Source organism: Rhododendron vialii, chromosome 5a, assembly GCF_030253575.1.
Source record: "Rhododendron vialii isolate Sample 1 chromosome 5a, ASM3025357v1".
Lineage (NCBI taxonomy): Eukaryota > Viridiplantae > Streptophyta > Magnoliopsida > Ericales > Ericaceae > Rhododendron > Rhododendron vialii.
Genome location: NC_080561.1, coordinates 1,873,910 through 1,891,758, shown reverse-complemented (window position 1 = coordinate 1,891,758; position 17,849 = coordinate 1,873,910). Strand labels below are relative to the sequence as shown.

The 17,849-nt window shown below is 37.5% G+C and overlaps 2 protein-coding genes across 2 annotated transcripts; both read right to left on the bottom strand.

The window, feature by feature from the left end:
- Positions 1–129: 129 nt before the first annotated feature.
- Positions 130–8,272, bottom strand: LOC131325413 (BTB/POZ domain and ankyrin repeat-containing protein NPR1). The gene is made up of 4 exons (XM_058357667.1): positions 7,576–8,272; positions 2,855–3,602; positions 2,061–2,264; positions 130–1,011 (listed from the first exon to the last, which is right to left on the bottom strand). The coding sequence occupies exons 1-4, from the start codon at positions 8,098–8,100 to the stop codon at positions 734–736; spliced, it is 1,755 nt and encodes a 584-aa protein (XP_058213650.1). The 5' UTR covers positions 8,101–8,272; the 3' UTR covers positions 130–733.
- A 6,465-nt stretch (positions 8,273–14,737) lies between these two features.
- Positions 14,738–17,758, bottom strand: LOC131325409 (uncharacterized). Its single transcript, XM_058357663.1, has 4 exons — positions 17,397–17,758; positions 16,125–16,386; positions 15,974–16,035; positions 14,738–15,277 (listed from the first exon to the last, which is right to left on the bottom strand). The coding sequence occupies exons 1-4, from the start codon at positions 17,458–17,460 to the stop codon at positions 14,952–14,954; spliced, it is 714 nt and encodes a 237-aa protein (XP_058213646.1). The 5' UTR covers positions 17,461–17,758; the 3' UTR covers positions 14,738–14,951.
- Between the last annotated feature and the right edge of the window lie 91 nt (positions 17,759–17,849).

The following is a 17,849-nucleotide window of genomic DNA, read 5'->3' as shown; positions in this document are numbered from 1 at the left end:
CCCAGTTCCGACATGTATGCTGCAGGTCATGAATACGAGAGAGAGAGAGATTGATTGAAGTAAGACGACAGAGTGGAGTAAGGAGATGGACATTGAAATCAAGTCCAGTATAAACAAGCACACACATTGACCCTTTTGTTTGTAGGTGTATTACGGACACACCAATATATACAAGCAGAAAGTCTACACACATACAATCTGTGTACAGATTGTGCACAGATTTTGTTGTGCGGCTCACCACGGGTCCCACACAAATCATCCGAGCCGTTCATTAAATGTAAAATATTTTTTCAAGAGTTTCCGTAAAAAATAATCTCAATCCGATACCTATAGATATTCGATCCAATCGTATAACTTTTCATTATCCGAAAATCTGAATGAAAAGTTAGATGGTTGGATGAAGCATCTATAGGTATTGAATTGAGCTTATTTTTTACGGGGACCTTTGAAAAAATGTTTTACATTTAATGAACGGCTTGGATGATTTGTGTGGGACCCGTGGTGGGCCCCACAACGAAATCTGTGCATTGCTGTGTGTGTAGCACAGTTCATATACAAGTATCACTATAGAAGTGACTAAATCCCAATATCCCTCAAAAGAATAAAGAAAAAGGGAAAAACAAATCCCCACAATCATTTTCTAAATACAACAAAAGATGAAAATTGAGGTGAACGTTAAAATTATGGTACAATGGACAAGATGCAGAAATGCATCTAAATCAACCATCAGCATCTATTTCTTGAGAGTGAGTTTACCATTTGGCCTCCCAACTCCTCCTATGGATGTCGATGACGATGAAGACTGTATGTTGATACACTTACTGAACTCCTCTTTGTCTTCGTGGAATGCCTTGGTAATAACATCTTGGAGTTCCATGTATCGTCGCTTCTTCAGTTGACGCTCCTCTTGAGTTTCGTTCTGTATGTATGCCAGTTCTGACCAGTCATCGTCATCCATCATCTTGTTGAGTACTTCTGAACAACGAGGGAAGAAGCGTTTCCCTAGTTCCACTGCTCATATTAAACACGAACTAAGGCGCTTTAATTCCCCAAATGTTAGGATGACAAATCACAATGGGATTACAACTTTGTTTTGTTTGGATAGCAAAAAAAGCACTATACCATATGAAAATTGATTTTGTTTTCTCAATCAAAAAAAAAAATTGTGGACGGTCATGAGATTCTGATAAACATGCTATTTCAAAACAAAATCTAAAAGAGACTTTTTTTCTTCAGGTCCCATATGACACAGGCGTACGTGACTTCTGTGCACATTTATGAATAAATATTTCCATCATATCACAATGAAGTTGCTGAATAACGCAGGAGCAATCAACACTGGAGCTAGGCACAATATGTGTCTCATACTATCACAAATTGAGCAGGTTTTCCAGGGACACTAAAGTTTCCACCCAATTGCTCCGAACACCACATATTGGGTATCTGAGATCAACATATCTTGTTCTTGTTTGGTACAATTGGGCTGCCAGTGCCAGTAACTTTTCCCATATTTGTCTGATAGCATCCATAAAGTCAAATTATTGGAGAAACATTCTCTAGATTCTAACATACAACTGCACATTTGGACATCAAACTCTCCAACTGAGCACTATTTTGGCCTGTTTGATTGGGAGAAAACAAATGGGGGTCCACCTTGTAAGGTGTTGTCCTCCAGTCCCATTGGCTAAACAAACCAGGGGTGTGGGATTGAAATATGTTTGGTACTACTGGGGCAAACAGTCCCCCCCATATGGAAGACCATTGTACCTCACCTCCCTAGCCTTTGGATTAATCCCAAGACCTAAGCCAACCTTCAGATTATCTTACAAATTCATCCAACCACCAATATTAATACTCAAAACCTACCCTTATCCGACTGGGATAGGAAAAAATATGTGGATCTCCCAGTATTAAGTTAACTAATCCCATGTCATTAGTTTATGCCCCATGTAAGAAAAACTTCTTCCTCATTCAGTATTAGGATATAGAATCTAATTCTAATAAACAATATGTGTATATGACCATCAATGGCTAAAAACATAATTATGAAGTATCCATACCAGTTTTGGAGAGTGCCCTTATCCTATTGAGATGTTCATCTTTGATCTTGAAAGGTGCATCATTCAAGTCCATGGTTATCCTCTGGGCACCAACCATATTCTTAGAGTTGATACTGGCCAGTGTAAACTCAGAAGTGCCATCCACTTGAGCAATATCCATTGCCACTTTTGCTTCCATGGGAAAGAGAAGTTTCGCTAATCCAACTGAGAATAATCAAACAATTACTTAACAAATCAATCATCGGAGTAAACTGGCTGATTATTATTGATTACCTAAGTGATTTAACCAGAAACAGTACGTATATCGCATGATGCTAAAGAAACTGAAGTTCACATTTTCGGGGTCATCTTTCTGAGATCTTCAAAACAAAACCCCACTGGATAAAAATCTGAGGAACAATTTTCCTATTAAGTAAGATCTTAGTATCTTACTATGCAGCCCATTGTCCAGTAACTTCTTACTGTGTGCTTTGTGGAGCTGGACAGTGGACTACATAGTAAGATCTTAGTGTCTGTAAACGAAACAACAAAATTGATTTATTTTTTCCCAAAAATTTCATATTCAAGTATTAGTGCTTCTTAGATCGTAAATGTACGGAATAAGTTTGCAATGTGGCAAATATAGGTGCAGGAAATGGAAATGAAAGGGGTAGGAGCTTCTCATAATAAAAGGAAAAATGTGCTGAGATAGAAAATAATAGATAAGGTAAAAAAAGAGTCTTAAGTTCTAAGATTGAAGAGTATTATTTACATAGAAACAGAAAAGGAGTACTTCAGAGACAAGAATAAGTTACCTCTATTTTCAAGGTACAACAACTTCATTCGTAGATCATCGCCTGCCTTAGCAAGAGAAGCAGAAGCTTCTCCTAACAATGGATCTCTTCTTTCAGCTTGCTCCAATATCTCTATGCACAGCCGATCCTTGGGAGATGCTTTTCCTTGGTCAGTAGACTTGTAGTAATCTGCAGCCCTTGTGAGCCTCTTTGCAATCTTAAGTGCTTTTCTACCATCTGATGTGAGAGCAGCTGGTTCGGCTCCCTTTGTTAGAAGAGACACTATAATCTTAGGCTCTTTTCGTATAGCAGCGATGTGAAGCACAGTGTAACCCCTTAAGTTTCTGTGGTTAACATCAGCGATTGCAAGGTCAAGAATTTCCGTTGTGGTCTTTGCATCACAATATGCAACAGCATAGTGGAGGGCATATGCATCATCTATACTAGTATGCCCTTCTTTTAGAAGCATTCTGACTAATTCTACATCATCAGAATCCAGAGCCCTGTGTATTCTTTTCACATGCTTATCAGGGAAACCGCTGCTTTCAGGACCATGGAAGCCAAGTTCCTTGCGGGAATCAACAATTCGTTTGACAATATGGTCGGGCAAGGTTCTATCAAGAGTTATGATATCGACATCAGACCTGACTATATTCTCAATGCATCTGGTAAGCAGTCCGTCACATTCTTTACCACAAATATTTGCCAGAGAAAGAACCACCAAAATGTCATCTGCAGCAATCTTGTCGAGAATATCCAACAGGTGCCTCTGCAAGGAAACACACAATGAATTCAGAAAAGAACCGAGTGACAGTGTGCACTCTCTAATAGAAGCTGATCACTCTATGAGTCGTATCCTGATACAGTTGGATTTCTCAAACTGACTCTTGTGCCAATCTCCTTCAGCATATAATGGTTTCTGATATATAGCTAACACAACAGTTATCACATCATAGTGTTCAGAAAGTAGATAGAACAACCAGGTATATCACCGTGCATATCCAAATACATCTATCATATGCAGATTTGATAATATATGTAAAAGTTGAAAATATCAACAGATGAGTAACGCAAATTGTCTAATTGCATGGTAATTAGGATTCTGAGTGGTATAAATAAATAGCAGTAAGGTCCATACATAAATGACAAGAGAGTCCAAATGCTATGGATAAGTATATCTTAAGCTACATGCTATCTTTCTGTTGGGCTATCAGTTAGTGTCAATGGCACATGTGAATTTGCATGATTTCCACATGGTTCCTGCAAAAACAGTGTTGATATCCTGTGTGGTTTGTATACCCGGGGTTTGCCCATCCAAGGTTGTCTGATGGTTTCTTCAATGACCTTAAGTTACAAAAACTAAGCCCCATGTCTGCTTTCGCCGGTTTGCCTCAATCCAAACTTTTAACAGAAAGAGCATCCAGCTCTGGTAGAGCTTAGACACCTCTGAATATACTGATGGACTTTATTGTGCTGCGCATTCTAACTTCATCAACCCCCAAATTCAGTATGCTACTTCAAAGACAATTTAAAACAAGACCTGAAAAATATCTGTTCCTTTCATCATCCACATCGTCACGGAAGGTATGGTGAAGAAGGTATTTAAGCCAGCTCAACATTCCCCAAAATAAATCTCCCAAATATAAGTCTAAGACTCTAAAACCATAAGAGTCCAGCATCTTGCAGTTCACAAAGCATATTTCAAAAATTAAAGATCAATAATTCTCCCTTCCCCATATTAAAGGTCCAAAAGATACTATAACACATGGAGATAAATCATACATTTGAATTTACATACTCATGTGGCGTTAGAACTTAGACCTACCACACACACAAAAAACAAGTAGAATATGTTTTTTTAACAATTGCAAGATTCAAGCGAAGTAGACACATGGTGAAAATGACATCCTTCACCAATTAATCCAGAAATCATTTTCGTGTTCAAGGTTACTCTTTAGTAGTAGTAACATGGCAAGCGTTACAATACATGGCTTAAGTGTGTTAAACTAATTAGAACTTGAAACAACACAATGATATTTCTCTGTGCTTTCTCTCTTTCACAAAAGATTGCTTAGTATTGTGCGCACAACGATATACAGACATTCTCGAGCTCAGTTGACCTTGCACAAGCAAAACTAAGGAACCATTAGTGACTACATGGAAATAAGGGTGAAGCAGCTTGTCACACAGCAGTATGTGATTATCCTCAATTTGGCGAGGTTTAGTATATTGTGAATTAATAGGTTGGAAAACTACGTCAAGACTGTGATGGCATCTCCAGTTCTCGCGTTAACCCTGAATCCCAACCTTTTTGGGAAGTAATTTCTTATAGAAACCACGCCAAAAAATAAGGCAAGGGGATGGCCTTGAACCCCAAACAAACAGACATCACAAACCAGCAACACTACTGAGATCAAAAAACCAAAACAGCACAAAACAAAACCAAAGCACAATCAGTCCTAACAAGAGACTAAACTTCTTCTTTTTTTATAAGTAATTTTATTAACAAAAAGGCATAAAGGGAATGCCACCCGTATTTACAAGAGAGGCCACAAGACAAAAAGGCCCTATACACTCTCCTACGGTAGGAAAAGTTCAAACCAATTTAAAAATTGAGGCAATAGAAGGAGACTTAACAGAGCACACCTTCCTAACTCTGGCCAGTCAGTAGAGTTTTCAACATTTTTCCAGGCACTTAGACAAGCCCTGGCATCCCCTCTAGTACTCCTCAGCACAACATCCCTATCCTCACTCTTGGCTTGGTAAATCCTTGCATTTCTTTCCCCCCAAGTGTGGTAAATAGAAACAGAAAAGACCAATTTTATTAAAGAGTTCAAAACAGATTCATGGCTGCCCCTCTGGATCACCCATTGCAGCACCTGGTCAAAATCCATAGGCCTCCTTATTACCCCATATTGCTCTAACAGGCTCTGCCACCCCGATCCAGAAAAAGGGAATGCAATTAAAGAGCACGCAATAGGTATTATGGATGTTTCCCCATTTGGCAAGCCTATCTTTTGTTCCAAGTCTTCCATGACGGCCATCCAATGGATCACACCTTCTAACCAGATCCTTTTCCCTGCCATGCAACAGAGAATTGCCAGGAAGGAGGAAACATAGCTTCTGAACTTCTTCTAATTCCCCTTTACCCTGAGCCATTCTACCAATGATGCTGACTCCAACTTAAATACGAGTTAAGAGAATCTCCAATATCCCTCTCCACTCCCTTTCTCAATATTTTATCAACTTGAGTTTTACTCATTTTCTTTTCCCAACTCAAGGAAGACTCTTTTCTTTCCTCAAAATTTTCAAGACTTGCCTCAGGCCTTATAATTTAACACTCTTAGCTTAAATGAAGCTTTTACTCATACCGATGATTAAATCTTTAATCTTGGTTTGCCTTGCCAATCAGAGGGCTTGATATCAAATGGAGCCTTTTGCTTAAATTTCTTCTCAAAGTAAAATTCGAGTAAAGTGCAGCTCTTATATATTACTTTTCAAGCTAATTAAATGTAACTAGGGATCCAAACGAATCAAGCTATTCGTTAATTGCTTGAGGCTCAACTCGTTAGAGCTCAAGCTCAGGTTAGTTGTAACTCTGGTCGTTAGTAGAGGCTCGATTACTAACCAAACCGAGCTCAAACACATCGATACTAAACAACCGAGCTCGATCTTGATTATTTTGGCTCGACTCGAGCTTGAGCTAGACTAGTTTTGAATGAGTCAAGCTCGAACACTTCAAACCTCGGCTTGGCTTATTTGCAGCCCTAACATTATTGCCAGTAACTATGAGAACATACAATTATCAAACAGCCAACCGACTAATAAAACAGTTCCAATCCTTTGAAAACCAAAAGAAGCTAATAAAATGGACTCAATACCTGATAAAGACCAACCAATTCCAGGCTTGCCTGTGGCCGTATAATTTATGAAGCTTAATGAAGCTTTTACTCATATTGATGATTAAATCTACTTCCTCATTGGAGTGCTCAATACTAAATGAAGTTTTTACTAAATTTGTACTCAAACTAAGACGAATTCGAGTACAAGGCTGGTCTTATGCATCACTTTTCAAGCCAATTATCAGTAACTATGAGAATATGCAATGATTAAACAGCCAATTAGTGCTGATAAAAGAACCGAACGAGCAGAACAATTGATTGTTGAAGCTTGGTTCAAAAACTTAAAGAGCTTTAAAACTATGTTCGAGCTTGGCTTCTTTACGCGACCAACCGATCTCAAACGAGCTTCAATCGAGTTGATCACGAACCAATCTTGAGTAGCTTAACATCACAAGTCAGTAGTTTGTTGGACCTTGGTTCAAAAGTTTAACGAGATTCAAAAAGATGGTTAAAAGTTTGTTTGGGTCGCACACCAAATGCAAATGAGTTTTTTAACGAGCGAACACAAGTCAATCAGCTAATAGAATAATAGAACAGTTACAATCCACTGAAAACTCAAGTAATTTAGTATAACATCACAAGTCAAACCAGCGGAGCAATAGTTTGTTAGCTTAACGAGCTTCGAGACAAAAAGATGTTAAATCTTGGTTTGTTTGTGCAACACGTCGACCGCAAACGAGCTTTTTAACAAGCGAACACAAGCCAATCAGCTAATAGAACAGTTACAATCCATTGAAAACACAAATAAGCTAGTAAAACAGGAAAAAGAGTTTCAATGCAACAGTTATTCATAACGCACCGTTGCATTGAAATTTTTCTCGTAGAACAGGGTTAATATACCTGATAAAGAGCAACCAATTCAGTAACCTCGAATACAAAAGAAGCGTACAGCACCTCCACCAAGAAATCCACAGCGGGCCGGCACGCCACGTGGTCGCACTCATCATCGACGCAAACGCAAACACCTTCCGGCCGCGCCGACCTCACTTTCCCGCTGTACAAGTACACCAGGACGGTAACCAAAGCGTCGAAGCTCACCTCGAAGTCCTTGGCCAAATCCTTGAGTTCCAATTTCACCCCTCGCTCCTTGCCGGAGAATATGTTCTTGAAGAACGGGCTCCGCGCCGATAGGATGCATCGGTGGATTTGGATTTCGCGGCCGCCGGCGACGGCGATTTTGGCGTCGGAGAAGGAGGGGGAGTCTGAGGTGAGGATGGAGTCGAGGTTTCGGGAGAGGTGCCTTAGGGCTACGATTTCGGGTTCGGAGGAGGGGAGGGATTCGGTGTGGGCGGCGTAGGATATGCTGCTGCTGCCGGAGGTGACCATGTCGTTTGAATCGGAGAACGGGGTGAGAACGGTGTCCATTGGGGTGGGGAGGGGAGAAAGAGAGAGAGGGTTTTAGAGAAAGAAAGAGGAAGGGGAGAGGGGATGGGTTTGGAGGAAGTTAGGGGGAGAGAGAGGAGGTGACATGGAGTTGGAGAGGAGAGAGAGAGAGAGAGAGAGAGAGAGGGGTTTTGGAGGAGGGATTGAAGAAGGTAAATTGCTTTTCCCACCCCCCCTGACACCACACCCCTCCCGGTCCTACATCTTTTTTCCGTTTTTACCCTCCCTCAGCCCTTTTAATTACCTCTCTCCGCCATTTTAATTTTAATTGGTCCTGGGCTCTGCTAGCCCCTAAAACGGTAACGTTTGGGTTGAAAAAAATTCTCACCATCAATTTGCAATCCTATGGAGCAGAAACGTAATTATGAGAGCCTTAGAGACAAAATTTGATTATGTCTCTTTAGAATAATATGATCAAAATAAAAAGATCTTCACACCCGTTCAAACGCATTAAAAATTGAAGTACTTAATTTTTTAACCATATTTTTTAATATATAAACGGTATAAAAAAACATTAAGTGCTCAAATTTTCGCTTCGTTTGAATCGGTGCAAAGATCTTGTTATTCTGATTATATTGACAAGATCTTTGCACCGATTCAAACGGAGTGAAAATTTAAGCACTTAATTTTTTTAGACCGTTTATATATATTAAAAAATATGGTTAAAAGATTAAGTGCTTCAATTTTTAATGCGTTTGAACGGGTGTGAAATTTTTTTTATTCTGATCATATTATTTTAATTTATTTCTTTATTTAATTACTCATATCTTTTTAAGGTCTTTCAACAAAACACCTTAAGACTTATTTTTTAGTTCTAAGACTCTCTTAGGCCATCCACAGTGGCATAATCAAAAATGAATAATTAAAAGTTGACACATCAGCTTTTGATTATCCATTTAAGAGGTTGCTAAGCTTAACAATATTGAGGTCCACAATGGTCACTTCTAGTCCATAACTAAAATAAGGGATATACACTATTGATCACCACAATGGTCACTTCTAGTCCACAATTCCACTCTCTCCTCTTGTGTTTTCCACTATTGATCACTTCTCTCCATTACACTTTTTTTTTGGCAAAAATATATCGATTTTCTCCTTTAATTTTGGAAAAAAAATTGGTGACTTCCTTCCCTAATATTATGAATTTGGAAAAAAAATGTACTCAAAAAAAAAAAACAACAGATGTGTTCTTGAATTTATAAAAAAATGTAAGGTTTTTTATGTATTCAACCACAGGGGAGAAGAACGAAAAAAGAATAAAAAAAAACGTGAAATACCTTAATGCGGCGACAATGAGTTGAATTGTAAATAATTGAAAAATATGAACTTCACTTTTGGAGGAAAAGAAAAAGAAAGAGTTTGTGGCGGAAGAAAATGAGATATAAAGAAGGCGAAGAAAATAAGAAGAAAATACCATTTGAAACACGCGTGTACATAAATTTTAGAACCAGTTAACTTATGTGGTGCGAGATCCACAAATTTTGATTATTGAAAAATGTTGCTAGTTTTGGTTATCCAAAACCCAAAATTTGATTATTTCTAAGAATGTTGTTAAGTTTGATTATACCATTGTGAGCCATCTTTTATCTCAATATTGTTAACTTTAAAAATAATTTGCTTTTGATTATGACCATTTAAGATGTCCTTAGGATGTCCATTGAAAGGCCTTGGAACCAAAAATTTATTACGACCATTTAAGATGAAATGATCAGAAAAATAACAACTTTGCACCGATTCAAACGGATTGAAAATTGGAACACTTATTTTTGTAACTATATTTTTTAATCTATAAAGGAGAAAAAAATAGTCGGATAAACATGATCAATTGAAACACTTTTTTTCTCTCTCTCAATTACTTTAAAAAATCTAGAATTAGACTTGAACCTATTGTGTAAGAAAGAAAGAACAAATTTTTTAAATGTAAGAAATAATAGTTTGATTAGTAACATGGATTGAAAATTGAAATACTTATTTTTTACACCGTTTATATATTAAAACATAGTTAAAAAATATGTGTATTAAAAAATTTACTACGACCATTTAGGATGAAATATTTGGAAATTGAAACACTTATTTTCGTAACTATATTTTTTAATCTATAAAGGACAAAAAAAGAAAAATAAAACAGTCGTATAAACATGATCAATTGAAACACTTTTTTTTTTCATAATTATTTTACAAAGCCTAGAATTAGACTTGAACCTATTATTAAAGAGAAAAAAAATTCAAACTAAAAAGAAAGAAAATGAAAAAAAATGAAAAAAAAAAATCAAACCGGAATGGAAAGAAAAGGAAAAAAAAGAAAGAAGGAAAGAAACTGTAAAGAAAGAAAAAAAGAAAAGGAAGAGAGAGAGAGAGAGGCGGGGGTAATTTCGGAAAAAGGGAGGTGGGGCCGGGGGGTGTGTGTGTCAGGGGAGGGGGGAATAGCAGCTCTCAAGAAGAAGGGAGAGAGCGAAAAACAAGACTCTCAAGAAAGCCCGACCAACGGACAAAAAAGTCAAAGAGAGAGAGAGAGAGAGAGAGAGGGAGAGAGGAGAGAGAGAATGCCGGAGGAGTTGACGTCGATGAGTACAGCTAATGCATAAGCTGTCTTTTTAGATGGAAAAATTAGGGGAAAGCTCAACTGAGATTTTTGTATTTTTTTCTTGTTTTGTTTTTATTTAATTTATTATTGTTATTAATTTTGAGCCAAATTTTTTAAATTTATTGATTCAACTCGTCGAGACGAATAAAAAATAAAAAATTATAATTTTTATCCCGATTTTTAAAAAAATATTCAAGATAAAATCTGAAAATTCAACTTTTTATGAGTGCCAACCTTTGATAAAAATTGAAAGATACGAAATACAGGAAAATGAAATATCGGTTGAAATGACGTGGTAACAGAAATTAATTTTCAAAGCGTTTCTTTCTCCTTTCCTTTCCTTTCCTGGAAGCAATATATGGCCGTTCTCTCTCTTGAAAAATTCAATGAACCTAAACATGACTAGTTTTTTTTAATAGCCTAGGACATGTTTTGATAATTAATATACACGTACTAAGAATATTTGTTAATGAACAAAATATCCTTGACGGGTAGTAATTATCAAAACACATCATTGACTGTCATTTTTCCAAAATTTTATTTGTCGACTATTGTAAAGAAGGTTTTACGGAGGTTAATCGTGTGCGTCCAAGTGTTTTCGGACGGTCCGGATTGAAAATCAATTATGACCGGTAACAATTAATTATGACCGGTCAAAATTGAAAACGAATCTCTGCCATCAATTGTGCAAATGGACCAGCTGAAGTTGTGCCGCTCCATGAACAGGTCTCTATGAATAAGTTTCTCTCTTTTAATATTACTAGTTATCAAGGCAACCGTACGCACACTTGAATTAAAAGCTTTGACTTGTGTTTATTTTAAAATTTTGATTGGCCAATATTTAAGAACAATTTTTTATCAGAAATCCTATTGGTACCGACGGTACCCATAGGGAAAATGCACCGACGGCCACCGGACGGCCGTCTCCGGTCACCGGACGGCCGATCCGAGCCGTCCAAAAATTTTAAAAAATAAAACCGAGTGGCCTTACGCGAGAATCAATGGCATCCGAGGTGTGTAGGGTACTTGATCCGAGTACCCCTTTTTCGTGTATATACACGTATATACAAATATACACGAAAAATGGGTGCTCGGATCAAGTACCCTACACACCTCGGATGCCATTGATTCTCGCGTAAGGCCACTCGGTTTTATTTTTTAAAATTTTTGGACGGCTCGGATCGGCCGTCCGGTGACCGGAGACGGCCGTCCGGTGGCCGTCGGTGCATTTTCCCTATGGGTACCGTCGGTACCCATAGCAGTACTCATTTTTTATTTTTATTTTGGTAAGTAAGATGTAAGAACATTATTAAAGGGGAAACAATTTTAACAACTCATCATTTTTCAGATATAATTGTTTTTGTGGGCGATGTTTTCATTTTATGAGTGCAGAACAAAGGAAGGAGGAGAAACCGATCTGATTTCCCTTTCACTCATCGGAGATCACAAAACACGTCTACGAAGCACTGGAGGATAAAAATAAAAAAAAACTAGAGCAGTGATCGGACTGAAAAGTTAGAGTAAATCAGTTGAAGCGCGTAAGCTGACGTGAATCGTCCTTACGAAACACAAAGGCCCCGCGAAGGTGATAGCATAGATGTTTTTGCATTTCTGGGCAACTTCTTTTCCCAGTCTTTGGATAAGAGGGTGATGTGGCATTTGTATTCCTAATAGTTTCTCAAGAAAATATCCGGAGATAAAAATAAAATGTGTCTCAAAACAAGTGCACGATGTTGTCAAAGTCGTTTTATGGCTTGCTACGGTGTTAAACGTTTAAAAAATATAGTATTGTTGCATCAATCTGGTGCCATTTTAAGATCATCTCAAATTCATAACATTGAATTAAACCATATAATTTTTTATGCAGAGCTATTTAGCTTGGGCGATATGTTCGATTTGACAAATCTAAAGTCGTTGTCAATGTGACACCAAAAAATGCAGCACCGATACAATGTAAATTTATCAACCTAAATGGCTCATGAGTGGACTTGCTCTAAGATAATAGATTTCTGGGGTTCTAAGGCCATCCACAGTGGCATAATCAAAAATGAATAACCAAAAATTGACACATCAGCTTTTGATTATCCATTTAAGAGATTGCTAAGCTTAACAATGTTGAGGTCCACAATGGTCACTTCTAGTCCATAACTAAAATAAGGGATACACTACAATTATACTCTCTCTCCCCTTGTGTTTTTCACCATTGATCACTTCCCTCCATTACACATTTTTTTTGGCAAAAATATATCGATTTTCTCCTTTAATTTTGGGAAAAAAATTGGTGACTTCCTTCCCTAATATTATGAATTTGGAAAAAAAATCATGTACTCAAAAAAAAAAAAAAACAGACGTGTTCTTGAATTTGTAAAAAAATATAAGATTTTTTATGTACTCAACCACAGGGAGAGGAACGACAAAAGAATAAAATAAAAACGGAAAAAAAAAAGTGAAATACCTTAATGCGGCGACAAATGTTTTCCACCATTGATTACTTTCCTCCATTACGGTTTTTTTTGGCAAAAATATATCGATTTTCTCTCATAATTTTGGAGAAAAAATTAGTGACTTCCTTCCCTCATATTATGAATTTGGAAAAAAAATTATGTACTCAAAAAAAAAAAAAAAACAGATGTGTTCTTGAATTTATAAAAGAATACAAGGTTCTTCATGTACTCAATCACAAGGAGAGGAACGAAAAAAAAAACGGAAAAAAAAGTGAAATACCTTAATCCGGTGACAATGAGTTGAATTGTAAATGATTGAAAGATATGAGCTTCACTTTTGGAGGGAAAGAAAAAGAAAGAGTTTGTGGCCGAAGAAAATGAGATATAGAGCACGCGAAGAAAATACCATTTGAAACACACGTGTACATAAATTTTAGAACTAGTTAACTTATGTGGTTTGATATCCACAAATTTTGATTATTGAAAAAGGTTGCTAGTTTTGGTTATCCAAAGCCCAAAATTTGATTATTTTTAAGAATGTTGTTAAGTTTGATTATCTCATTGTGAGCTATCTTTTACCCCAACATTGTTAACTTTAAAATTAATTTGCTTTTGATTATGCCACTGTGGATGGCCTAACAATCTCATTATTATAGAATCAGGATTCCCAATAAAAGTTGGTCAATTTGGTAAAATTTCTCAATATTGCGCAAACAAATCCAAGTACTTGCCCATTAAACTAACCAGTTAGTGGGGAAAAAAGGAAAAAGGCCTCCAAGGGAACTTACCAAAGCTCATCTAAATTTCAGCCCGTAAACATATGTACTCCATTATTTTTCATACATGTAAAACGTTTTTGTTGACCGAATATGTGAAAGAGACGCATGACATGAGGGTCCCGGGAATATTTCAAATGCAAAATACTTGAAGTAGAAAAGTATGAGGACAACTTGAGTTGAGCAGTACACCAAATTATTGTGCAGCGAAGTCTTACATCTCTTGGGTACCAAAGTAATATGAAGAATACAAATATGAGGGTACCCTCATTTCAATAGCTAGCTTTTGAAATTGAATTCTATCCAGACTGTGTAATATGCTATCAGAGCCGGGTATGCCAAGGACTAGGTAACAATTATACCAATAGCTTATGGATCTATATTCAAATTGATCAACAGTCCAAAGAAAGCCAATAACTTTGGATGTCTACCTACCATGGACAAAGATATATTTGCTCCTCCTGCTAATCATGGGACTGAGTCTGCTTCAAAGAGCCAAACTGAGTCTGCTTCAAAGGATTCAAATCGATTAGCAGTTAAAGAATATCATCAAATATGAATCCAAGAATTTGGATTCCGAATCCAGCAGGCCTGTGAAAGGAACATGTGCAGTGCTGATATATAGAACTTAATGATAGGTATTCTCGAGTTTTCAGAAGATAAACTCGATTCATCATGGAGTTAAATATGTAAGATGACCATTAATCCAAGTATGCCAGCAATGCCACCCACCAGGGCTAGCATTGATTGATCATGGACCGTTGATTGTGTACTTTGAGTTCTGATGATCATCAGAAGTAATGCCAGTAATAAAATACTGCAAGACATCTCAATTTTCTTATTGATACACGCGTTCACAACAAAAAACTAGAATCTTTTTGGTTATATACACGAACAAAGAAAGCCAGCAATGAACGGAAAAACAAGTACTTTACATCTCTTGAATCATCATATTAGATTCGACCCGTCAAGTTTCATTCTTACAAAGATAATGAGGAAAATCAATCCGCACTGAAAAATAGGTTACCATCATTCTCTCTTGTGTCCCCGAGGAGAGCATACTTTTTCCAACCCTTTTCGAATGGACGCCCGGAATCCATCCTTCTTTGGTGAGGAAGCAACATTGTGGGAATCTTTCTTGGGATGAATGGTTTGAACAAGGGCCTCCACTTCTTCTTTTGCTCTCTCAAACACATTTGGACCTTTAATTTCACTTATTGGAGTGTTTTCGTTTATGTCATCGCTCTTTCCATGAGTTTCTTTGTGATGGTGCTTTGGTGATTTCTGCTTGTGCATAATTGCTTCAAGTTCTTCCTTCGCTCTTTCTATCAGATTGGGTGCCTTCACATCCTGTTCTGCAATTGCGGAAACCAAAATGTGAGTGGGAAACCTTGGCTTGGATTTGAACCCTCAAAGGCTCCAAACAAGAATCTGAAAGACGAGCCAATGTTACATTTATATGCAAATGTTTCTTTCAAGTATCTACTACAAGTTAATTTGCTCAATATGAGAGACAATGAATCATGGACCATCACAACTGCAGTTAAAATATGGGCCTCTTTCGCAGCATTTTAGTTTCTTGTTTCTGTTTTCATTTTTCAGAAACACTGAAAACTTGCTTGGCGAACTGCTTCCTTAAACTTTTCCCAAGAGTATGTTAAGCAAAAAACCCTAATATTTAAGGAGAAAAAAGAGAAGATGATTTCAGAGTTTGAAAACCATTTCCCCAGCTAAATCTAAACAATGTAAATGGTAGATGTTTTCGACCTTTTCATTGCTTTTGTGTCTGGGTCTCCGAAACCTTGAAAAACCAAAATGAAGAAAGGAGCAGGACCAGTAACAGTGCAAAAAGCTCTTCTCCAGTGAGATCATATATGAGCAAATGCCTGAACCAAATCATATTATTGCCATGGGAGCATCTACAATTACAGGGGGAACTCTAGCTATGCTTATCCTACTGCTTGTTATCACACAATGTAAGTTACGAGTTATGCCAGTGCATTTCTCCCGAGCCTACATGAGCATTGCAAAGATGTACTGAAAGACAATACCAGGTGAGTGAGGTTCAAAATTTGGTTTGTCTGGTTTTGATTCTGCCTTTATTGTTCCAGCCCTGCGGTCAAGTTATCTCAAATCAATCAGCAATCAAAGCCCCCCCAGATCCCACAAAATGCTTCTCAATTTTGAGTCAAGGATCCAAACCTTTTTTCTGTTTCATGCGAAGGAGAATTATGACTCTTAGCTTCTTTCTTTGGGTGAATACTTTGAACAATAGCCTCCATCTCTTCCTGTACTCTTTCAAAAACATTGGGAGCTTTGACATCATTGATTGGTGTATCCTTGTCAATGTCGTCGCGGATTCCATGACTTTCCTTATGATGGTGATGTGATTTCTTATTGTGCATAATTGCTTCAATCTCTTCCTTTGTTCTTTGGAGTATGTTAGGTGCTTTTACATCTTTATCTGGAACCACACTCGACAGTATTATCACATCATAGCTAAATTATCATATGCCTATCCATATACTACTTGAAGACATATACAGTATCAATTAGTAATATATAGTGACCACGAACAACAGAGCAAAGTCACACACAAAAACTTGAGGGGTGACCCAAAAAGGGGCTGAGCGATAAAGGAGGAAGATTAGGCACTTCCTAAGAGCAAGTCCGCCTGTTGGTACTAAAAATGGCATTGCAAAAGCAAATTTTGACTAGCTAAGTTGTCATTTTGCCAAAAAAAAAAAAAAAATAGCAAGATTGCTCCACCAGTTCAATGCCATTTTGGTAAAACCACATTTCTTCTCCCTTTGCAACCACCTTTCCTGCACTTTGAAGGTAATATGACAAGTTTGGCAATTGCCAAAATTTGACATTGCATTTGGCACCGGGGCAGATAAAGTTTTGCCATTCTTGATGTCAAATTTTGGCTTTAACATGGCATTTGGCACGAGGGTGTGCTTGCTCTAGCCTCTAAGTGTGATTTACGTGTGTTTGGGTTCGAATCTCAGTATCACAAGCACATTTTCCCCTTGCTTGTTGCCCATCTTCCTATTGCAATTTGCAAAAGATGTTAAAAAAAAAAAGGGGGGCTTTCTTGATGGAAGTACTAATCCGCAAGATTGGGGTAATTTCGTAATCTCTGATTTGATCAAGAACAGAGAAAAGGTGACAATGGGTATGCAATTCAAAAATGATTTGTTTGGAAATGTGGGGTGGGATTTTGAAACATAACAGCGCAAAGAAAAGTATCATCTCTCTTTCTCTGTGTATCAAACAGGGGGATGATCAAATAACACAAAAGGGTTCTTGAAAACAAGAATCAACCACGGAAATCGCAATTTACTAGAGATGAAATCAGTGATTCGTTCAGGAAATCAGAAACGAGTCAAATGGGTACAAACGGAATATATATGTAGAAATATACATGGATTTGTATATACGTATGAAAAAAAGGAATGTAAGAAGGCGTACCTGGGATGGTGTTTGATGGGTCTGATTTGGATTCAGCCATTGGAGATTTGTTGGATTCAGCCATTGGAGTTTCTTCGTAGAGATGTTTCGATTTTGTTTGGTAGATATGCTCTGATCTTAGATTGAGAAAAAAGAGAACATTCTCTCACGTCTCAACGCTGGGAGTCGGGGAGAATATTAGAATCAAAGGATTGACTTTGATTCACATATGCCAATTCCCCAGTTTGAAAATGCCAAGGGGGCCCTCACCACAGTTGTCGCCAAGGGAAACGAGATGCTGTCGAGCATCCCTAGCAAAGTGGTCCATCCAGTTGTTCATTCGGCATAAAGGGCTTGTAGCGAATAAAATCTCAAATTGTCCACTGCTCGATTAAAATTCGAGCCGTCAGATTGTCGAGATGAAGTGCCAGATTAATCACTTTACACCCGCTTTGCAAGGGATGCTTGACAGCA